At 45.6% G+C, this 17967-nt stretch overlaps 2 protein-coding genes across 7 annotated transcripts in view; one reads left to right on the top strand and one right to left on the bottom strand.

Moving 5' to 3' along the window:
• Positions 1–1749, top strand: part of JAK1 (Janus kinase 1) — a 57333-nt gene extending 55584 nt beyond the window's left edge. For both annotated transcript variants that reach the window (XM_077785310.1, XM_077785311.1), the window contains exon 25: positions 503–1749. In XM_077785310.1, coding sequence (XP_077641436.1) covers positions 503–604 — 102 coding nt within the window. In that variant the 3' untranslated portion in view covers positions 605–1749. The remainder of the gene's footprint in view (positions 1–502) is intronic.
• A 1288-nt stretch (positions 1750–3037) lies between these two features.
• The window catches only part of RAVER2 (ribonucleoprotein, PTB binding 2), a 29924-nt gene continuing 14994 nt past the window's right edge, over positions 3038–17967 (bottom strand). Inside the window, exons 4-12 of one of the 5 annotated variants that reach the window (XM_077785315.1) lie at positions 17381–17572; positions 16315–16441; positions 15355–15437; positions 12723–12827; positions 12380–12491; positions 10656–10861; positions 8363–8474; positions 7890–8032; positions 3038–3325 (exon numbers count right to left, since the gene is read on the bottom strand). In XM_077785315.1, coding sequence (XP_077641441.1) covers positions 3218–3325; positions 7890–8032; positions 8363–8474; positions 10656–10861; positions 12380–12491; positions 12723–12827; positions 15355–15437; positions 16315–16441; positions 17381–17572 — 1188 coding nt within the window. In that variant the 3' untranslated portion in view covers positions 3038–3217. Of the gene's footprint in view, positions 3326–3749; positions 6163–7889; positions 8036–8362; positions 8475–10655; positions 10862–12379; positions 12492–12722; positions 12828–15354; positions 15438–16314; positions 16442–17380; positions 17573–17967 lie in introns of those variants that run through there. The other 4 variants (XM_021535628.3, XM_077785314.1, XM_077785313.1 and 1 more) reach the window with 4 other exon arrangements.

Consider the following 17967-nt stretch of genomic DNA (forward strand, 5'->3'; position numbering starts at 1 on the left):
GGATGGATGGATGATGGATGGAGGGATGGATGGATGATGGATGGAGGATGGATGGATGGATGGATGATGGATGGACGATGGATGGATGGATGATGGATGGATGGATGAAGGTCTGTCCATCTGTCCCTGCTGGACACAGGCTCATCCCCAGAGGGGTCTCGCTTCCCTGGTTCCACAGGCCCAACCACTTGGGTAGGAAAACCTTCAGGAGTGCTGGGAAGAGGCATTGCCAAGGCTTTCAAGTGTTATTTTAAGATGTTTTTTGATGTTAACATTCCCAAGTCCTCACTGTCCTTTCAGAGGGGTCAAGGACTTGCTGTGGTACCTGGATCTATGGAAATTCCTTGGGTTTCCCTCCGATTTTGGCAATTCCTGGGGCGCAGCTCCCCAGCTGGAGCTGCTGTGTTGGTTTAAGCTGAACTGCCCTCTGCTCCACTGTCTGTACTGCAAAACCCAAAGCAATGTTGAATTCCTTTAAAAATCTCCCTGGTTCTGTTGCCAGGTGGATCAGCTGATGAGGAAGTGCTGGATCTACAAACACGACGAACGCACCACCTTCCACAACCTGATCCAAGGATTTGAAACAATTATGAGTAAAATGTAATTAATTTTTTTTAATCCTGTCTGGACTTTAAATGCCCAGCAAACTACGCCCAAGGCTATTACTTTTTTTTTTTTTTTTACTCCTGTAATTTGTACTCTGGCTGGGCTGATGTTGTTATAAAGGATTCTTTTGCCAACAGATTGAAGAGTTGGATTAAAAGAATTTAAAAGGTTTTGGCAAAATGAGCTCCAGCTCCCTTTGCTGCTGTTCTTGCAGGGCAGTTTTATCCTGCTCTGATTCTGGTTGTGCCACAATTGGAATTGCCCTGATGGATGATGTGAGCTGGGAAAATCCCCACTGCATTTCTCAGCTCAAACCTCAGCCAGTGGCTGTAAGAGGACTCAATTAATAATTTCAAAGTCAGCTGACAAAATATCCTTCACATGCACTTAAATCCTAGTAACAAACAAAACAACTTTGTCATAAAAATATAGGGGAAGTGAAATTTCCAGCTCTTTTTAAACCCACCAGGCCCAGTCCTGAGCTCTTACAGGTATTTAAAAAAAAAGTGTTCAGAAATACCACCCCAGAAGCATAAAGGGGTGGGCACAGTTGTGCATTTCAGTGAGAGGCCCAATTTTGGGATAAATAATTTGCTTTTCCTAACTCCATTCCCACATTCTTCCCCCATGAGCTCCCAGCCTGGGTGCACCCCTGGAGGGGGAGAATTGCATCCCTGGTACTGAGGGATGTGCAGGGAAGGAATTCCTGGAGCAGGGAAGGAATTCCTGGAGCTGGCAAGGAACCCAGTCCACGCCAGAGCCTGCAGGGGATTATGCAAAAGGAAAAAGGGCCTGAGCACCCAGGGGTGCCCAGGGAATGGGAACCTCTCCAACCATTTTTTCTTTTAAGAACATTTTGACTCAGCCCATGAGTGGTTTAACTGGAACCTTCTGCTGCCACCCACACCTGGAGCTGGAAAATGCTCTGAAGAGATCCTCGAGTTTTGGCAATAATAGAAAGAGGTTTATATATAAATATATATATATAAATATATATAAAAATGGTAATTATGAGCTCCAAGGAGGTCAGATTTATTTTTACAGTGTTATTGTTTCTGTATGTCACTTAGGAAGCTGAATTTCATCTGTAAGCACTTTGTTACTCTTTATACAAACAAGTCTAATAAATTTTTTTTTTCTCCATGTGCCTCCCTTTTTAATCATAAATTAAACAGAGGAAAGTTTTTAAAAACAAATTTCCATAGGAATGGTGTTCTTTTGAAACCTTTTCCTACCTTATCTGATCAAAGGAGTCCAGGGCTGTTTTCCACACACAAAAAATCCACTTGAAATAAGTACCAACAATTTATTTTCATTGAAAAGTGTAACAAGTTGAGAAAGTTGCATATACAAACAGTTGAAACAAAATATTACAAGTGAATTTATCAATACATACAGGCAGAATCCCAGAAAAGCTCCTGGCTCCCGTCTGGGGAGCAGTTCCAGCAGCTGAGGGAAGAGGGAATTCAATTGGGATTTTTTTAAGCTTTGAAAATGTGGACCCTGGTCACATCCCAAAGCTTGAAAGGCAAAAGTTTAAGACTTATAATTTAAAAAAATCAGTATTGAAAAATGGCTTCAGTGTTCTCTAGCAAAGAAAAGGGAGGAGGAGGTGGCTCCTGGCCTCAGTGAACTCCATCCAAATGGATTTTTGCAGCAGGATTCCAAGGGGGCAAAGCCTTGGAATGAGGGCTGGCTCCTCATTTACCTGTCACTGATGGCAAAAGGAGGGACTGCTGATCTCCAGCTCCAGGGGCAGAAGAGAACAACTCGAGGCAGAGCTGATAATAAGCTAAAAATACAAAAAGTCTTATAAAAAAAAAAAAAAAAAAAGGAAAATACACTCAAAAGTGGGAAACAACGTGGGGTGGCCCAGGATGAGCTGTCCCACACCTGGGAAGGAGGATGCTGCCTCACACTGGGATTTACTTCCTCCATGGAAAAGCTGTGGATTCTCAGCCTAAAAACAAAGTTATTCCACTGTCCAAGGAGCAGCCCCCCAAATCCCAGGGAATATTCCAAGGCAGCACAGGTAGCATCTCCCTTTGAACAGGCATTTATTGAGAACATCACCGAGGCTCTGGGAATCCATTTGGTATCACTCCATTCCAGGATTAAGAACAAACACTAAAAACTGAGAGGCTGTCAATGCAGAGCTTAATCCTGGAAAAAAAGGAAAGTTGGAAAAAAAAAACCAAACCCACATTCTGAGTTAAAAAAATACAAAATACTTACTATCAAGACTTCCTCTTTTAACTTCCTCAGGCTGAGGACTGGAGAAAGGATCAGCTTTCTTTCCTCTGGGTTTTTATTGCTTTCAGCTGGAGCTGCCCCAGCTCCCCAGGTCCTTGTGCTCTGTCCCTCAGCCCACAGGTGACAAAGCCAACACTGTCCCCTCCTCTCGGAGTGAGAGCAGCCGCCACCTCTGTCACCTTTGTCACCTTTGTCACCACCTTTGTCCTCGGCTGTGGCGGCACAGAGCTGGCCCCTCGTGCGGCATCCTTGTGGGCAGTTAAGGCAGCAATAAACACAGAGCGATTCCCGGCTGCCCTCGCTGCCCCGCTGGAATCCATGCAGGGAATCCAGGGAATCCAGGGATGCGAGGCCACGATCAATAGACGCGCTTCTTCTTGAGGGAGGACTCGGAGTAGCGCGGCGCGGGGAGCTCCGCGGGGCCGGGCTCGGGCGCGAGGTACGCGGAGCTGCGCTTCGGGGCCACCTGCGGGCGACACGCGGCCGAGCCCGGGTTGGCTTGCGTCTGCGGGGCTTCACTGTGGGACATCTTTTTTACATGCTGATTAGTCTTATGGTCTAGTTTTACAAGGTGTGAGTTGTATAGTCAGTTTATTTTAATAAACTAAAAATGGAGATGTGGTTTTTTTCTTTAGTTGGGAGTTTTATTGTGGTTTATTTTAATAAACTAAAAATGGAGGGTTTTTTTTTTTTCTTTATAAGGTTTTTTAAGGATAATTTGTCTAATTAAGAAATTAAATTATTTTTAATTTAGTAAGTAGCTACTTGCGGCTTACAATCTGGACTTTTTATCTAATTACACAATACTATTTAAACTGATGAAGAAGGACTGGTTTTCACCCTAAAACTGCTATCTTGCTTTATATATATTACTTTTAAAACTTTAAGTTTTTTAATATGTGATATCACACACTTCTATTTAAACTCCACACCCATATAATCCCAGTTCTGTCATTTAATTTTGGAAGCTTCTCCACAGCCTCAGGTCAATGCAGTGTTCTCCCGGGGGTCAGTGCCTGGCAGCACAGAGTCTAAAATTCTCAGCACCCAGGGCTCCAACAAGACAGGACAAGTGCCACTCAACCACAGCCACTGAAAAGAACTCCAGGCTGGCAATTCCCAGTGAAGTGATGCCAAAGACCTGGCTCCTTCAGCTTGGAGTTCTGGGGTTTGTGCCCTTTCCCTAAAAAATCACTGATGGAAGGATCAGTGCCCAGCACACCGGGGCCAGGCAGCCTCATTCCACAGCACCTGGATAAAATCCAAAGGAATGATGGCCTCGGTGATGTCCTGCAGTGCTCCAGACATCTCCAGCCTTTAGGATGAGGCACCTTTCATTGCTCCTGGAGAGCTGAGGGGGTTCAACAGTTCTGGCCCAGCTCCCAGGGGGTAAAAGATGAATTTTCCAGCCATGCCAGAGTGGGTCTGGGCAGGATCTCAGCCCCTGCCTTTCCACAGGAGTGAGGGATGGATGGAGCAGCAATGGATTTTTAATTGGAATTTCAACTCCAGCAGCTCACGGTGCCACCCTCAGCCCTGTGGGGCCCAGAGTGGGGTTTCTGAGGGCACAGCTGCTCCAAGGCTCCCTGGGTTCTCCTTCCCTTTGGAAAAACCTTTCCCAGCAGCTCTCCAAGCACCCTGTGCTGCTCACATTCACAACTCAAACTGCTCCTGCTCAGTCTCATCCTGGAGGGCACCTTCATCACAAAGAGAATTGTTTGAGGAGAGGCTTCAGTTTTCCCCCTTTCCTCTGAAAGCCATGGGGGTGTCACCCATGTCCTGTGTCCTTCCAGGTCCACACAAACCCCCTGACCCCACTCCCCCTGAGCCTCTGAAGCAGCAGGATTTAAAAAAGCCCCAAAAAAGCAGGATTCAAACGAGCTGCAGGGTCCCTGCAAGCACACACTGAACTGGCAGAGCCTCTTCACTGAGATTTAGCTGCAATTCCAGCAGTTTGGAGGCAAACTGTGCTGCTGTGCCTGTGCCAAGGGACTGACCGTGCTGCTCCTGCCTTTTATGGCTCCTGGCATGAACAGCACCACCCCAGGAACCGCTCTGCAGATAAACTGAGAGGTGCTGCTTGCCTCAAACCCCACACTCTCCTCCTGCTGCCATTCCATCATTTCCAGCCACGTCAGAGCCCTTGGGAATCTGCAAACTCAATTTTTTCATGTCCCAGCCCGTGGCCAGGTTTTGTCCATCTTTACCCCAAACCATGTCAGAGCCAGCTGTACCCAGGAGTCAGGAATTGCTGGAGTTAAAAGGAATGCACTGCCTTCAAAATCTCCACAAAACCAGGAATCTCATGCCCAGGCTGATGCCAGGACAAGCCACAGGATTCAATGCTGCCATTCAAGGGCCAGGCCCCTCAGCTCTCCCACCAAAAAACCAGGAGCAATGGGATTTACCCACAGCACAGGGACAGAATTCCTCAGGAGTTCTGCATCCTAACCAGAATCACAAACTGGCCCTCACTGTTTCCAAAGCATCCATTTCTTGGTGAGAACTCAAGTGTCCACTGGAGCACCAGCAAAGGAAGCTTTGCTCACTGAGTCTGGCTGAAGCAGGCTGCAGCTGACAGCTGCTGTAATTTCAAATAAAAGCCAGTATTCAAAAAAATTTTTGGTAACAAAAAATTATTTTCCAATAAATGTTATCGGAATAAATTCCAATAAAAGTTTTATCCCCCAGGATCCAGTGAAGGGGCTGTTGGTAACCTGGATACTGCCCAAGACCAGGTAAATCTGCAGATGCTCCAAGAACTGTTTTAGAAATACATACACACAAAAAAATTGTGTATTCTACAAATTTGGCAGGTAAAAATCTTTATAGATTTATCCTGTGTTCTTTAATTTGCTTTCCAGGAAATTTTGAGCTGCTCTCTCCACTTCAGAGATTCTATCCCAGTGCAAACCATCTGCAAGTCAAGCAAACACCCATTTAAATCCAGTCTAACCTCCTCCTCTTCTCTTCCTGCTTCAAGTTGCCTCCTTCCAGGCATTTTTGCACACCCTTATCTCTCCAAGAAGCTCCCAAAAACCCAGCCCTGCTCTGCAAGGCTCCGGAGTCGGCCCAAGCTCTTCTCCCATTGCCAGGAATTGTGTGGGATGCACAGGGAAAGCTCCACTCGGGGGCAGCAGCAGGCAGGGAGAAGCTCTGCTGCCCCTTCCCTCCTCTCACCTGCTTTGAGGGATTTGCTGCAGGAGGCTGCAAGCCCGGCTGGGATCCCTGGGCTCCACTCAAAAAGGAAGGCACCACCTGCAGGCAGGTGCTGTAGTTTGGGAAAGATCCACCTGCAGATTCCTGAATCCAGAAGGGGATCCACGAAGAAGGAAAAAATGTTTAATAATTCTTTTTTTTTTTTTTTAATTTTTTTTTTTTTTTGCTGTTGTGACGAGCTCTCAGCAGGTGTGGAAATACCTGAGTAACAAGAGATGCAATTCACAGCAGCTCAAGTGTGCAGCAATTCCTGGAGCAAAAATGTGGGATTTGGATGATGCTTTAATTTGTGTAATTCCTTTCAAAAGTGTCTTTCTCCTTGCTCACAAAAACCTCAGCTTGGGCAAGAAATAGCCCTTCCAATGCTGGGAAATTCAGCACTGGGAAATGCCATTAATGGTGTGCTGCTTCCTGCTGGGAAGATTTTGGGAATATTTTAGTTCAGTGCTGAGCATTCCAGGTGGTTTTGGATGGTGGGATGTTAGAGAGGGATATTTTGGGGGTGACTCCGGGGTGCAGGGCTGCCCTGCAGCAGTGCCCATGCAGTGCCTTCTCCAGCCCCTCGTTCCTGTGCCAGCACACAAAGCAGGTGTCCAAAAGCTGATGGGAGCAACAGCCAGTGGAGACAGCAAGAAAATAAAATAAAATTGTTTCTCACCTCAGAGATTTCATTTTCCAAGCCATCCACTCTGGCCTGGGCAGAGTGATGTGCCTGAGCATAATGCTGGTACCACTGCTGGACAGCCTCCTACAGAGGAGCAGAAATCCTCTCCCATGCCTGCCTACAATTCTTACAACCCAAAGCTCTCCAAGAAGCATCAAACCACCTTCAGCAGCAGTGGTGAAGCTCAAATCAAAAATTTGAATTTATGTTAAGTGCTTAGAACACACATGGGGCACCTCTGGCCTGGCAGTGAGGCAGGGACAATTCCTGTTATGGGAACACCTCCAGGGATGGGGCAGCCTCTGTGAGTCCCCACTCTCCCAGGCAACAATTCCCAATTCCCAATCTCCCATCCATCCCTGCCCTCTGTCAGTGAAGCCATTCCCTGTGTCCTGTCCCTCCCTGCCTTGTCCCCAGCCCCTCTCAGCTCTCCTGGAGCCCCTCCAGGCTGATCTGATCCAAGTGTGGCTCCCTGCTCTGTGCAGTGACCTGCTCCCTCTGGCCAGGCTGGGAGCTCCCAGCCCAATCCCTGAGTGCCAGGATTGGGGCTCCCAGATCTCCCTGCCAGCAGCAGCAGAGTCTGAGTCTCCCCACTGACAGCCTGGGCAGGAGGCAGCTCTCAGAGCTGATCTGTACAGTCACAGCTTTATACAGACTTGGGATGCTTAATGAAAACATGGGAATTTGATCCCATATCCACAGTGGAACTGGCTGTGAGCACTCTGCAGAGCTGCACCTCCTGGCCAGGCTCTGATCCCACATGGGGCAGATGGGGAGCACATCCTGTGCACTGAGAGCAGCTGGCAAACATCCCCACGCTGTGCAGAACGGCAGAGCTCTCTTCCCTGGGATCCAGACAAAGTTCAGCACTTAAAAACTTCTGGGGAAGGCAAAGAGAAAACCCCCCTGGTTTTGAAGGCAGACAAAAGCCAAGGCAGAGGTGCTGAGAAGTCATTTTTTAGTGAGTGCCCACAGTTCAGGCTCTCAAGAAACAATTTTTTCAAGGGTTGTGATTTCTTCGTGCTCAATCTGCTCTGAACACTGAAACAGATGAAGTGTCAGTGCAGAGGCTCAGGAAGAACACCCAGAGAAAACAAGGAGCAGCTCTGGGAGCATCCCAGGGGACACCAGGCTGTGGGATTCCTACCTGTGGGTACTCCCCAGGCTGCTGGGAATAACTGAAATAATTTTCCATTGCATGTTGTGATGCAGTTCCCTGAGACACAGCAGCATCCACGACACTGTTTGGAAGGCTCTGCTGTGGAGGACTGGAGGCTTTGCTGGCAATTGCTGCTGGGAACACAAAGAACAGAGTTTGGATAAACACCTGGCTTGTAAAATCCACACAAATTAGGTTCTGTTCCAGGATTAAAATTGAGATTTGTGCCCCAAATTAATCAGTGCTACCGATAATTGAAAGGCTTCTAGAAGTTTGTGAGCCTCTGAAAATTTAGCCCTGTTTAACCATCAGGATAAATGACTTTGCAGTTTTAAGGCAGACTACAAGATTTCCTTGAGGACAAATGCTGTGGTCACTGGCTTTAGCAGGCAAACAGGATAAATATTTGCCACGCTCTGGCTGTGGAAATTTGCAATGAAATCCATGGAATGTTTGCTTACCTGGCAGACAGATACCAGGCAAAACACTTGCCAAATTCAAGTAGGGGTTGGTGCTCAGGCGGATTTCTTTTGGGGGTTCCCCAAGCAGAGAAGTCTGTTTTTTCAAGGGAGCCTGAAAAATGGACAGGGCAGTTTGCATTAAATTCATATAAAATTGATCAGAAATAAGGTTAAGTGGCCCAGCAGGGTCATGGGAAAAGCTTAGTCCTATGAATAAAACCCTTTTGAAATAAAATGAAACTTTTGAAGTCAATCCTTCAAAAGATCCATTTTATTTCAGCAATCTGGACACATTGCCTGCACTTTTTTTCTTCCAAACAGTTTTTGTAGGAATGTTTCTCTTCAGACTGCAAGTTCCTAAAGGATATTACAAAACAAACAAACAAAAAAAAACCCTTTTATATGCAAGTGAAGGAATAATAATCACTCGAACAATTCCAGATGCAGGGAGTGAACATTAAGTACATGGCCAAGACAAAATCAACTCTTTTCACTTGGAGACACAAGGAAATAAAGGCCAAATGTTAGAAAAATCATGAATTAAGCACATGTTTCCCCAAAATGTTGAAGTATTGATGTATATTAAAATTATTAATTTTATAATATAATATATATATATCATTATTATTATAAATTATTTTAGATTTAGATATAAAAAAGGAAGGGCAGAAAAAAAATCTGAAATAATGAGACCACTTAAATCCCATCCTATCATTCTCTCACACCTCAACTTCAAGGGAATAAACTATATTTTTTTAAATGGTAATTAAAAGTGGAAAATTGATATACACACACACAAGCACCTGGAAACCCACAGCCCTCCCCATCAGAACTGCTCCTGATGAATCACGAAATTCAACCCCAAGTTCAAATTTTGGCCTGTAGAAGAGACACTGCCCCGAGATAAATGTCACCATCCAGCAGTGCGAGTGGAACAGCTGGGAAGGAGCCCTGCAGCGGTGAGGAGCTCCTTTGTTCCTTCAGCTGGACCACCAAGGATGGTCCCTCCCCATCCCCACCACCGCACAGACCTCCACGTGGCCCCGGGATGAGCTGGGATGGGGAAACTGTGCAAAGGAAAGAGGGAAGGGGAAAAAGGAAAGCAAGGGGGAAAAGAAAAGGAAGGGGGAAAAGGAGGGAGGGAGGGAGGGAGGGAGGGAGGGAGGGAGGAAGGAAGGAAGGAAGGAAGGAAGGAAGGAAGGAAGGAAGGAAGGAAGGAAGGAAGGAAGGAAGGAAGGAAGGAAGGAAGGAAGGAAGGAAGGAAGGAAGAAGGAAAGGAAGAAGGAAAGGAAGAAGGAAAGGAAGAAGGAAAGGAAGAAGGAAAGGAAGAAGGAAAGAAGGAAGGAAAGAAGGAAGGAAGGAAGGAAGGAAGAAGGAAGGAAGAAGGAAAGGAAGAAGGAAAGCAAGAAGGAAAGGAAGAAGGAAAGGAAGAAGGAAAGGAAGAAGGAAAGGAAGAAGGAAAGGAAGAAGGAAAGGAAGAAGGAAAGAAGGAAGGAAAGGAAGGAGGAAAGGAAGGAGGAAAGCAAGAAGGAAGAAGGAAAGGAAGAAGGAAAGGAAGAAGGAAAGAAAGAAGGAAAGGAAGAAGGAAAGAAGGAAGGAAAGAAGGAAGGAAGGAAGGAAGAAGGAAAGGAAGAAGGAAAGGAAGAAGGAAAGGAAGAAGGAAAGGAAGGAGGAAAGGAAGGAGGAAAGCAAGAAGGAAAGGAAGAAGGAAAGGAAGAAGGAAAGGAAGAAGGAAAGGAAGAAGGAAAGAAGGAAGGAAAGAAGGAAGGAAGGAAGGAAGGAAGGAAGGAAGGAAGGAAGGAAGGAAGGAAGGAAGGAAGGAAGGAAGGAAGGAACAAGGAAAGGAAGAAGGAAAGAAAGAAGGAAAGCAAGAAGGAAAGCAAGAAGGAAAGGAAGAAGGAAAGGAAGGAGGAAAGGAAGAAGGAAAGGAAGAAGGAAAGGAAGAAGGAAAGGAAGGAGGAAAGGAAGAAGGAAAGGAAGAAGGAAAGGAAGAAGGAAAGGAAGAAGGAAAGGAAGGAGGAAAGGAAGGAGGAAAGCAAGAAGGAAAGCAAGAAGGAAAGGAAGAAGGAAAGGAAGGAGGAAAGGAAGAAGGAAAGGAAGAAGGAAAGGAAGAAGGAAAGGAAGGAGGAAAGGAAGAAGGAAAGGAAGAAGGAAAGGAAGAAGGAAAGGAAGAAGGAAAGGAAGGAGGAAAGGAAGGAGGAAAGGAAGGAGGAAAGGAAGAAGGAAAGGAAGGAGGAAAGGAAGGAGGAAAGGAAGGAGGCGGGGAGAGGCAGTGCTGTGCTGTGCTCCTTACCCCCAGGCTGGAGTCGCAGTTTTTGGGCTGTCCCGGAGCTTTGCCGAGGGCTGCCCGGAGCGGGAGGCCGGGCAGTGCCTGAGGGAAGGGCGGCGCGCCCGGCACCGCCTCGCCTTTGTCTGCAGCAGCGGCGGGCCCGGGGAGAGCTGGTCCGACCATGTGCTGGTTTGGGAAGAATGGCAGCATGCCCATCCCTGCTGCTGCTGCTGGAACGGGAGCTGGGTTAGATGCTGCAGCCAGCCATAAATGGAGAAACTTTGCTCTTAGATGGGATTTTATAGACAGGGTTTGGCTGTGGGGTTAATGAGGCTGGAGGAGAACAATTCCAGATCTACTGCACTGGTTTTTGTTCTTTTCCCAATCCACAGGAAAACAACTCAATTTCAAGCTGATTCAATAAAACTCTGACTTTTCTAAACATTCCCTGTGATAACTTACTTAGTGCTTCCTGACATTTTGAAAAAAAAAACTGGGAACAACATCCTGGAGGATGCTGGATGGGAGCACAGGGGGAAACCCCACCTCAGCTGGCTTTTGGAAGAATTCTTTTCACTGAGGAGCTGGAAAATGTTCTCCAAAATGAAAATCTGGGTATTTAGAGGAGCTTTTTGCCTTCCCCTGGATGCCTTTTCCTTGCTCCTGGTTGCTGCCATGACTCAGAGCATGGCCAGGATTGCAGAACACAGGGAGCAGTGGAGGAAACAAGATCAGAAAATCCTGGAATGGTTTGGGTAGGGAAGGACCTTAAGGATCATCCATTCCCACCCCTGTCATGGTAGGGACACCTTCCAGTGTCCCAGGCTGCTCCAGCCTGGCCTTGGGCACTGCTCTGGGCACCCTCCCAGACAGGAATTCTTTCCCATCTAAATCCCCCTTTTCCATCTTAAATCTATTCCCTGTGTCCTGTCCCTCCCTGCCTTGTCCCCAGCCCCTCTCCAGCTCTCCTGGAGCCCCTCCAGGCCCTGCCAGGGGCTCTGAGCTCTCCCTGGATCCTTCTCCTCTCCAGGGGAACATTCCCAGGGGCTCTGAGCTCTCCCTGGATCCTTCTCCTCTCCAGGGGAACATTCCCAGGGGCTCTGAGCTCTCCCTGGATCCTTCTCCTCTCCAGGGGAACATTCCCAGGGGCTCTGAGCTCTCCCTGGATCCTTCTCCTCTCCAGGGGAACATTCCCAGGGGCTCTGAGCTCTCCCTGGATCCTTCTCCTCTCCAGGGGAACATTCCCAGGGGCTCTGAGCTCTCCCTGGATCCTTCTCCTCTCCAGGGGAACATTCCCAGGGGCTCTGAGCTCTCCTGGATCCTTCTCCTCTCCAGGGGAACATTCCCAGGGGCTCTGAGCTCTCCCTGGATCCTTCTCCTCTCCAGGGGAGCACCCCCCGTACCCACATGATCTTTCCTCATAAATACTGAGGGCATCAGTGGCACAGAAGTTTGCATTCCAAATTGATAAATGTGACAGATTGGCTGTTAAAACTCATTTCTTAATAAAATGAAGGTAAAGAGCAAATTCGTGCTGCTTCTGAAGCAACTCCCATTTACCTGCTTTGAAAAACCCCACAAAATGTCACCTCTAAATAAAAGAACTGAAATAATTTCCAAGTGTACCAAAACAGGCAGCAACTGAGCTAGCAGTATTTAACAAGCTGCTTTTGTTACACAGGGAGAAAGGTGCATAATGTGAAGCTGGGCATTTCTACTGATTTGGGATGAAATAAAATGTCATTTACACTTGAGAGCTTCTCCTCGTGTTGCCAGGCCTGAGTTCACTGCTGGCATCACCCCTATGCCCAGCACTGTCTGCAGGAGCATTGTTGGAGGCTCTCCCAGCAAACCTGGTTTCTAAAAGGAAGAAGAGAAAACTGTGTAAATGATTAAAATAATCTGCTCATAGCTACTTTTTACAACTTCCACATTCTCAACATCTTCAGCTCCACTGAATTGTTCAAGGATCACAGAACCATGAATGGGTTGGGCTGGAAGGGACCTTAAAGATCGCCTGATGATATAAATGAATTATTTTGGGAATTCTGAGAGTGTTAGAGAGAGGCAGGGCTGCAGGGATGGCCTTACACTGTTTGCCTGCATGTTTTCCATCTTCAGGAGCTGCTGCTGGGGCAGGGGCAGGTGAGCAGGGCTCTGCAGCAGCAGGCTGGAGGTGCTCCCCAGAATTGAGCTCTGAGAAAGGATTAAAACAAGGGTTAGTTGGCACTCAGGGAGAAACACTTCCACACAGTACTGCTTGAAGAAATTAAAGACTTTAAGACACCAAAGGAAAATAATTTCCTCCACAGAACTGATTTTGCTTCAGAGAAATACCCAGATATGTTTCCCCCCACAACAGTCTACATGAAACCCTACTCCAGAGGCAATAAAACCTGACAAATCACAGTGCCTGCAGATTGGCAAGTCTATAAAATATTCACATTGCTCATTCAGAATATTCCGGATCAGTTTGCCACCAGAACAGAGCCACTGAATTAATAACTTTGGGGCACCCTCTTCACACTCTGCCACTGCTATATGCAACATTATGAGCTCTGGCCAGCACTGAGGCTTAAAATAAACTTTAAAAGACATCATGATTTATGCTACAGGCCTGGAAGTGTCTGGCAGCATCATCTGCCAGTAAAATGCAGGGTGTTCTATAGGCTGTTGTACAAAAATAAACAGACAGGACACTGTGATCGTGCCAAGTGCACCCTTCTTCATTGCTTTGTATCACCAAACCCAGGGAATGAGGACTGCAAAACACCTCCCAAATATTCCCTAGCCTTGGCTGTGTCTGGGTGGCAGGGTTAAATTCCCTAGGGAAGAATCCTTTGTGACTGAAATATCATCTTCTGGACTAAAAGATGATCTTCTGGACTCAGAAATATGCTTTTCCAAACAAAGATGGGCCATATCTAGATTAGTTGTGCATCTATTTGAATTGTCTCAGTGGTTTCCAGGAGAAATTATGCAGGGCTGGTTATTGTCACCAGTGCCAGGGGCTGCTCCTTCTAAACTTGGCTCCAGCAACAAAGCAAAGTGGCTCAGTTGCAAAACTTTCAAAAATAAGAGTGGAAAAATCAGTTTGGTCAGAATCCTCAAAGGAAAGGCTCTGGATTAATCAAGATTCAATAAATTGTTGGATGACTGAGGAAAACATCCCTGAGAAAGCTGAAAATGCATTATTTTGGAGCAGGATAATTTAAGACTAAGAGAAATTAAGAGAAATAAGTTGAAAAATGACTAGGTGAATAACCTTCAAGCCCTCTCTACTGAATCCTTTTTAAATAATTATTTTTAAATATTTGTTCTCATTCTGTTACTTTACAAAGACCTGAATATCAAATAGAAACCTAAGACATGCAGGGAGCTAAATCAGTGTGGCTGGGGAGGGGTTTCAGTGACAACACTGAATTTTGAAATAAATAAATGAATGAATAGAGCAGTGACCTGCTTGTCTGGTTTTAGAGAATACCCCAAAACAAATCACCCAAGAAGAGAAAAGTGTGCCTTAGAGAAGAAATTGGGATAATCAAATCCTAAAATACAGGTTTGGAGCTCATTAAATGACAGGAAACTCCCAGGAAAAGAATAAGACTTGATTTTAAATCTCTGAACAGAGAAAACACAGAGTTGTTTGACTGCAGCTCTCCCAAAGCCATGGGAAAAACCTTTGGATCATCATCAATCCCACTGTTAATTGTGGAAAACATCCCTGGCTCCAGCTGGGAGCACCAAACACTCCCACTGCTTTCCAAGGAAGCACAGGCTGAAGAGAGAGCAGCAGAACTTACACAGATCAATGGAAAATGTCATTTCAATTAAAAAAAATATTCAATTAAAAAGAAAAAAACAAATAATTATGTATATTTTATATGGGCAAAAGCAACTCACTGGACGGGGCAAAATTAAGCAGAATTTATTCAAAATGAATATATTCACTTACCAGTTTTTAGAGAAAAAAATAGAAAAGCTCAATATACATAACAGAGGGAATATTTCTGCATTTTAGTTGGGTCTTTTTAAAGATCTTTAAGCGTGTGTTTGCCAAAAGAACTGCAAAAATAATTGATGCTGGAGGGGATTTTAGTTTTTAAATGGAAATGTCTGAAATACCAGAAATAATAAGGCGAAGTGATTGACTCAATTCCTTGTAGGTATTTGTGTAAATACCTACCATATTAATAGATATTAATTAATTAATATTAATTAACGTTTAACTATTATTTAATTGAATTTTTGGCTCCTGGCAGAGCTGGAGAAACCCCTGAGAGCAGCTCAGCTCAAGGCAGGAATTCTGGCTGTGGGTGCATTTTCTCTCTCTCAATTTCTAGCCCAGACTCATCCCAAAGATCCTTCCCATTATCTCTTAGGAATTCTGGTGCCCATCTGGAATTAGAGGAGAACTTGGGGGGTTTATCATAAGAAGCAACATCTGTAAATATTTATTTTTTTATGGCACATGCAGCACATCTGGGTGCCTGCAAGCCTGAAGATGAAGCTAAGGCTGCTGAACTTGTTGGTTTTAAGTCAAAAATTTAGATAAAATAACTCCAATTTGCACAGTTAGCACTGCCTGCTCCCCCATCTAATAACTTTTCTTAGAGCTCCAACAAGAACACTTCATTTTAACTGTAATTCCTTAAAACTTTAGGATCTCTCACGTTAATTTCTCCCCAAATACTCTTTTCATGACAGGTTTTTTGTCACATACCTGATGAACTTTATTCAACTGCAAAAAAGGTGGCCCCACTGCTGAATTTATGAGGTGAGGTAAACCTGCAGATGCTCCAAGAACTGTTTAAGAAACACACAAAAAATCGTGTATTTTACAAATGAGGCAAGTAAAAGTCTTTAGAATTATCCTGTATTTTTAAATTTGCTTCCCAGAAAGGTTTCAGGTGTACGAAGGTCACTATAAGGGAACAAGAGGCTCGTTTAGGTTGGGAGAGGCTATGAAACCTTTTGATGTTCAATTACCAGAATGTGAGAGCTCCTCCACACCTGAGAGTTTCACTCCTGAGCTGATTCCAGGCCTCAGCTTTATCTGAAGTGCTTTAAATTCAGATTTATCTCAAGTGTTTCTGCCCTGAAGTGGTCACTTCACACCCATTTCTGGGTTTCTTTGCAGCCACACTCTCAGCTCTCCCCCACTTGATCTCCTCATCACCTGGTTCCTGTTCTGAGAACTTTCACCGTTTGAAATGTCATTAATTAGGGTTTATGTTTATTCACATCCTAATTAGAAGACAGAAATGTTCCTGGCTGATGCTGTAATAAATACACTGCACAACTGTGGCAGCAGCCAAAAGAATAAAGATTTACATTGGCAACAGGAGAAAGACTCAGGCTGCAAAATTCAGATCTAAAATCAGATTTAAGTTCAGCCAAGTCTTGCAGAAGACATTTCTTTCTAAATCCATTTCTAATATGAATATTCAGAGCCCACAGAGTTCATACAAGGGTATTTGTAGGAACACTGAATTTTACCCACACACAAGAGTGTAGCAAAGCACCTCTTGCTTTTGCTTTCATAAAAGGTGGAATTACCTGCACAAACACACTGAAATAGTGTCTGCACAGATTTTAAACATTATTTCTACTCAATTACTCTGCAAAAGCCCTGCAGCACTAAGAACAGGCTTTGATTTTGCAGTGTTTTAGACCAGCTTACCAGGTTTAACAGCGTGGCCACGCAGCTGGGGCTGCAGCAGCATCTGCAGCATTGCTGGATTATTGAAACTTTTCATGATCTGCACTGGATTTGGCTCTGGAAGCAAGCCTTTCCTATTGTTCCTCATCTCCAATGAAGAGAGAAAAAGTGTTAGAAGCAGGAAAAAAGCAATACCTTTAAAACCCTCAAACTCCAATGGCAATGTACACATCTCATCTGACACAGAAAAAACCCATTTCCTTCCCTGTTTCCTGCTTTTTTTTTTCCCCTCAAATGAAACACCTAACAAACAATTCCAACAAAATTTCAAGCACATTTCTTTTTTCCCTTTAAACCTAGAGTTATCAGTACAGAAGAGTCAGAAATGTTGCCATGAGCACCAGATCTTGTAACAGACTTCTCATCTCTTTTATAGAGATGTGGCCTGAGCAGGCTGGGGAGAGAGAACTCTTCTGCCTCTCCATGTAACACTGATCACATCCAATTTTCTAGGAAATAATTTGATAAGACATGTGGGTGTAAAAAGCTTTCTTCTACCTCGAGCATGAAATGAGCCTATTTCTCCTGCCTTGAAATTTATCTTAAAGCTGACAAATTCTTGCCTCTCTGTTTTAAACCTCGTCCAATGACTCATTCCCAGTCACTTTTGTTTTGAGCTGGAATGATTTCTCTTACAGGAGATTACATTTAATAAATCCCAGAGCTATGTGGGTGCAACTTTGTAGTATTTAATAGATATTATTAATCTTCTTCTTGGCCATCTTTGCCTAGGAAGGAGCTTGAACTGGGCTGATTATACAGAATTCCAGAATGGTTTGCGTTGGTTAAATCCCATCTATCCAACAGAGCGATCCAACAGCATTGACCTCACAGAACCACGGAATTCCAGACTGGTTTGGGTTGGGAAGGACCTTAAATCCCATCCCATGGCAGGGACACCTCCCACTGTCCCAGGCTGGCTTTGATAAACCCAAAACGCTTCCCAAGCCCGCTCCTTCTCCTCTCTGCACAAAGCCCCGGCTCGGGAGCGACGAGTTCATCCCAAAGAGGCTTCCTGGGATCTCACCATCCTCTGTGCTGCGATCAGAGCTGCCAAGGTGCTCCTGCCTGGTGCTCCAGGGGCACAGAAGGACACCTGCACCCTCCTGCCGTTGATGGTCACCCCGTCCATGGCCCCTCGCACGCTCTCCGCCTGCTCCGCGCTCTCGTACTCCACCACGGCAAAGTCCCCGCTGCCGCCGTCCTCATCCTGGGCAAACTGCAACGGCAACAGCTCCGGAGCCCGTGGGAAATGGGAATTCCAATGGCAACAACAGCTCCAGAGCCCATGGGAAATGGGAATACCAATGGCAACAGCTCTGGAGCCCGTGGGAAATGGGAATTCCAACGGCAACATCTCCAGAGCCCGTGGGAAATGGGAATTCCAATGGCAACAGCTCCAGAGCCCATGGGAAATGGGAGTACCAATGGCAACAGCTCTGGAGCCCGTGGGAAATGGGAATTCCAACGGCAACATCTCCAGAGCCCGTGGGAAATGGGAATTCCAATGGCAACAGTGCCAGAGCCCGTGGGAAATGGGAATTCCAATGGCAACAGCTCCAGAGCCCGTGGGAAATGGGAATTCCAGCAACAACAACAGCTGCCAGCCCTCCA

This window comes from Lonchura striata, chromosome 9, assembly GCF_046129695.1.
Source record: "Lonchura striata isolate bLonStr1 chromosome 9, bLonStr1.mat, whole genome shotgun sequence".
NCBI classification, from domain to species: Eukaryota; Metazoa; Chordata; class Aves; order Passeriformes; family Estrildidae; genus Lonchura; species Lonchura striata.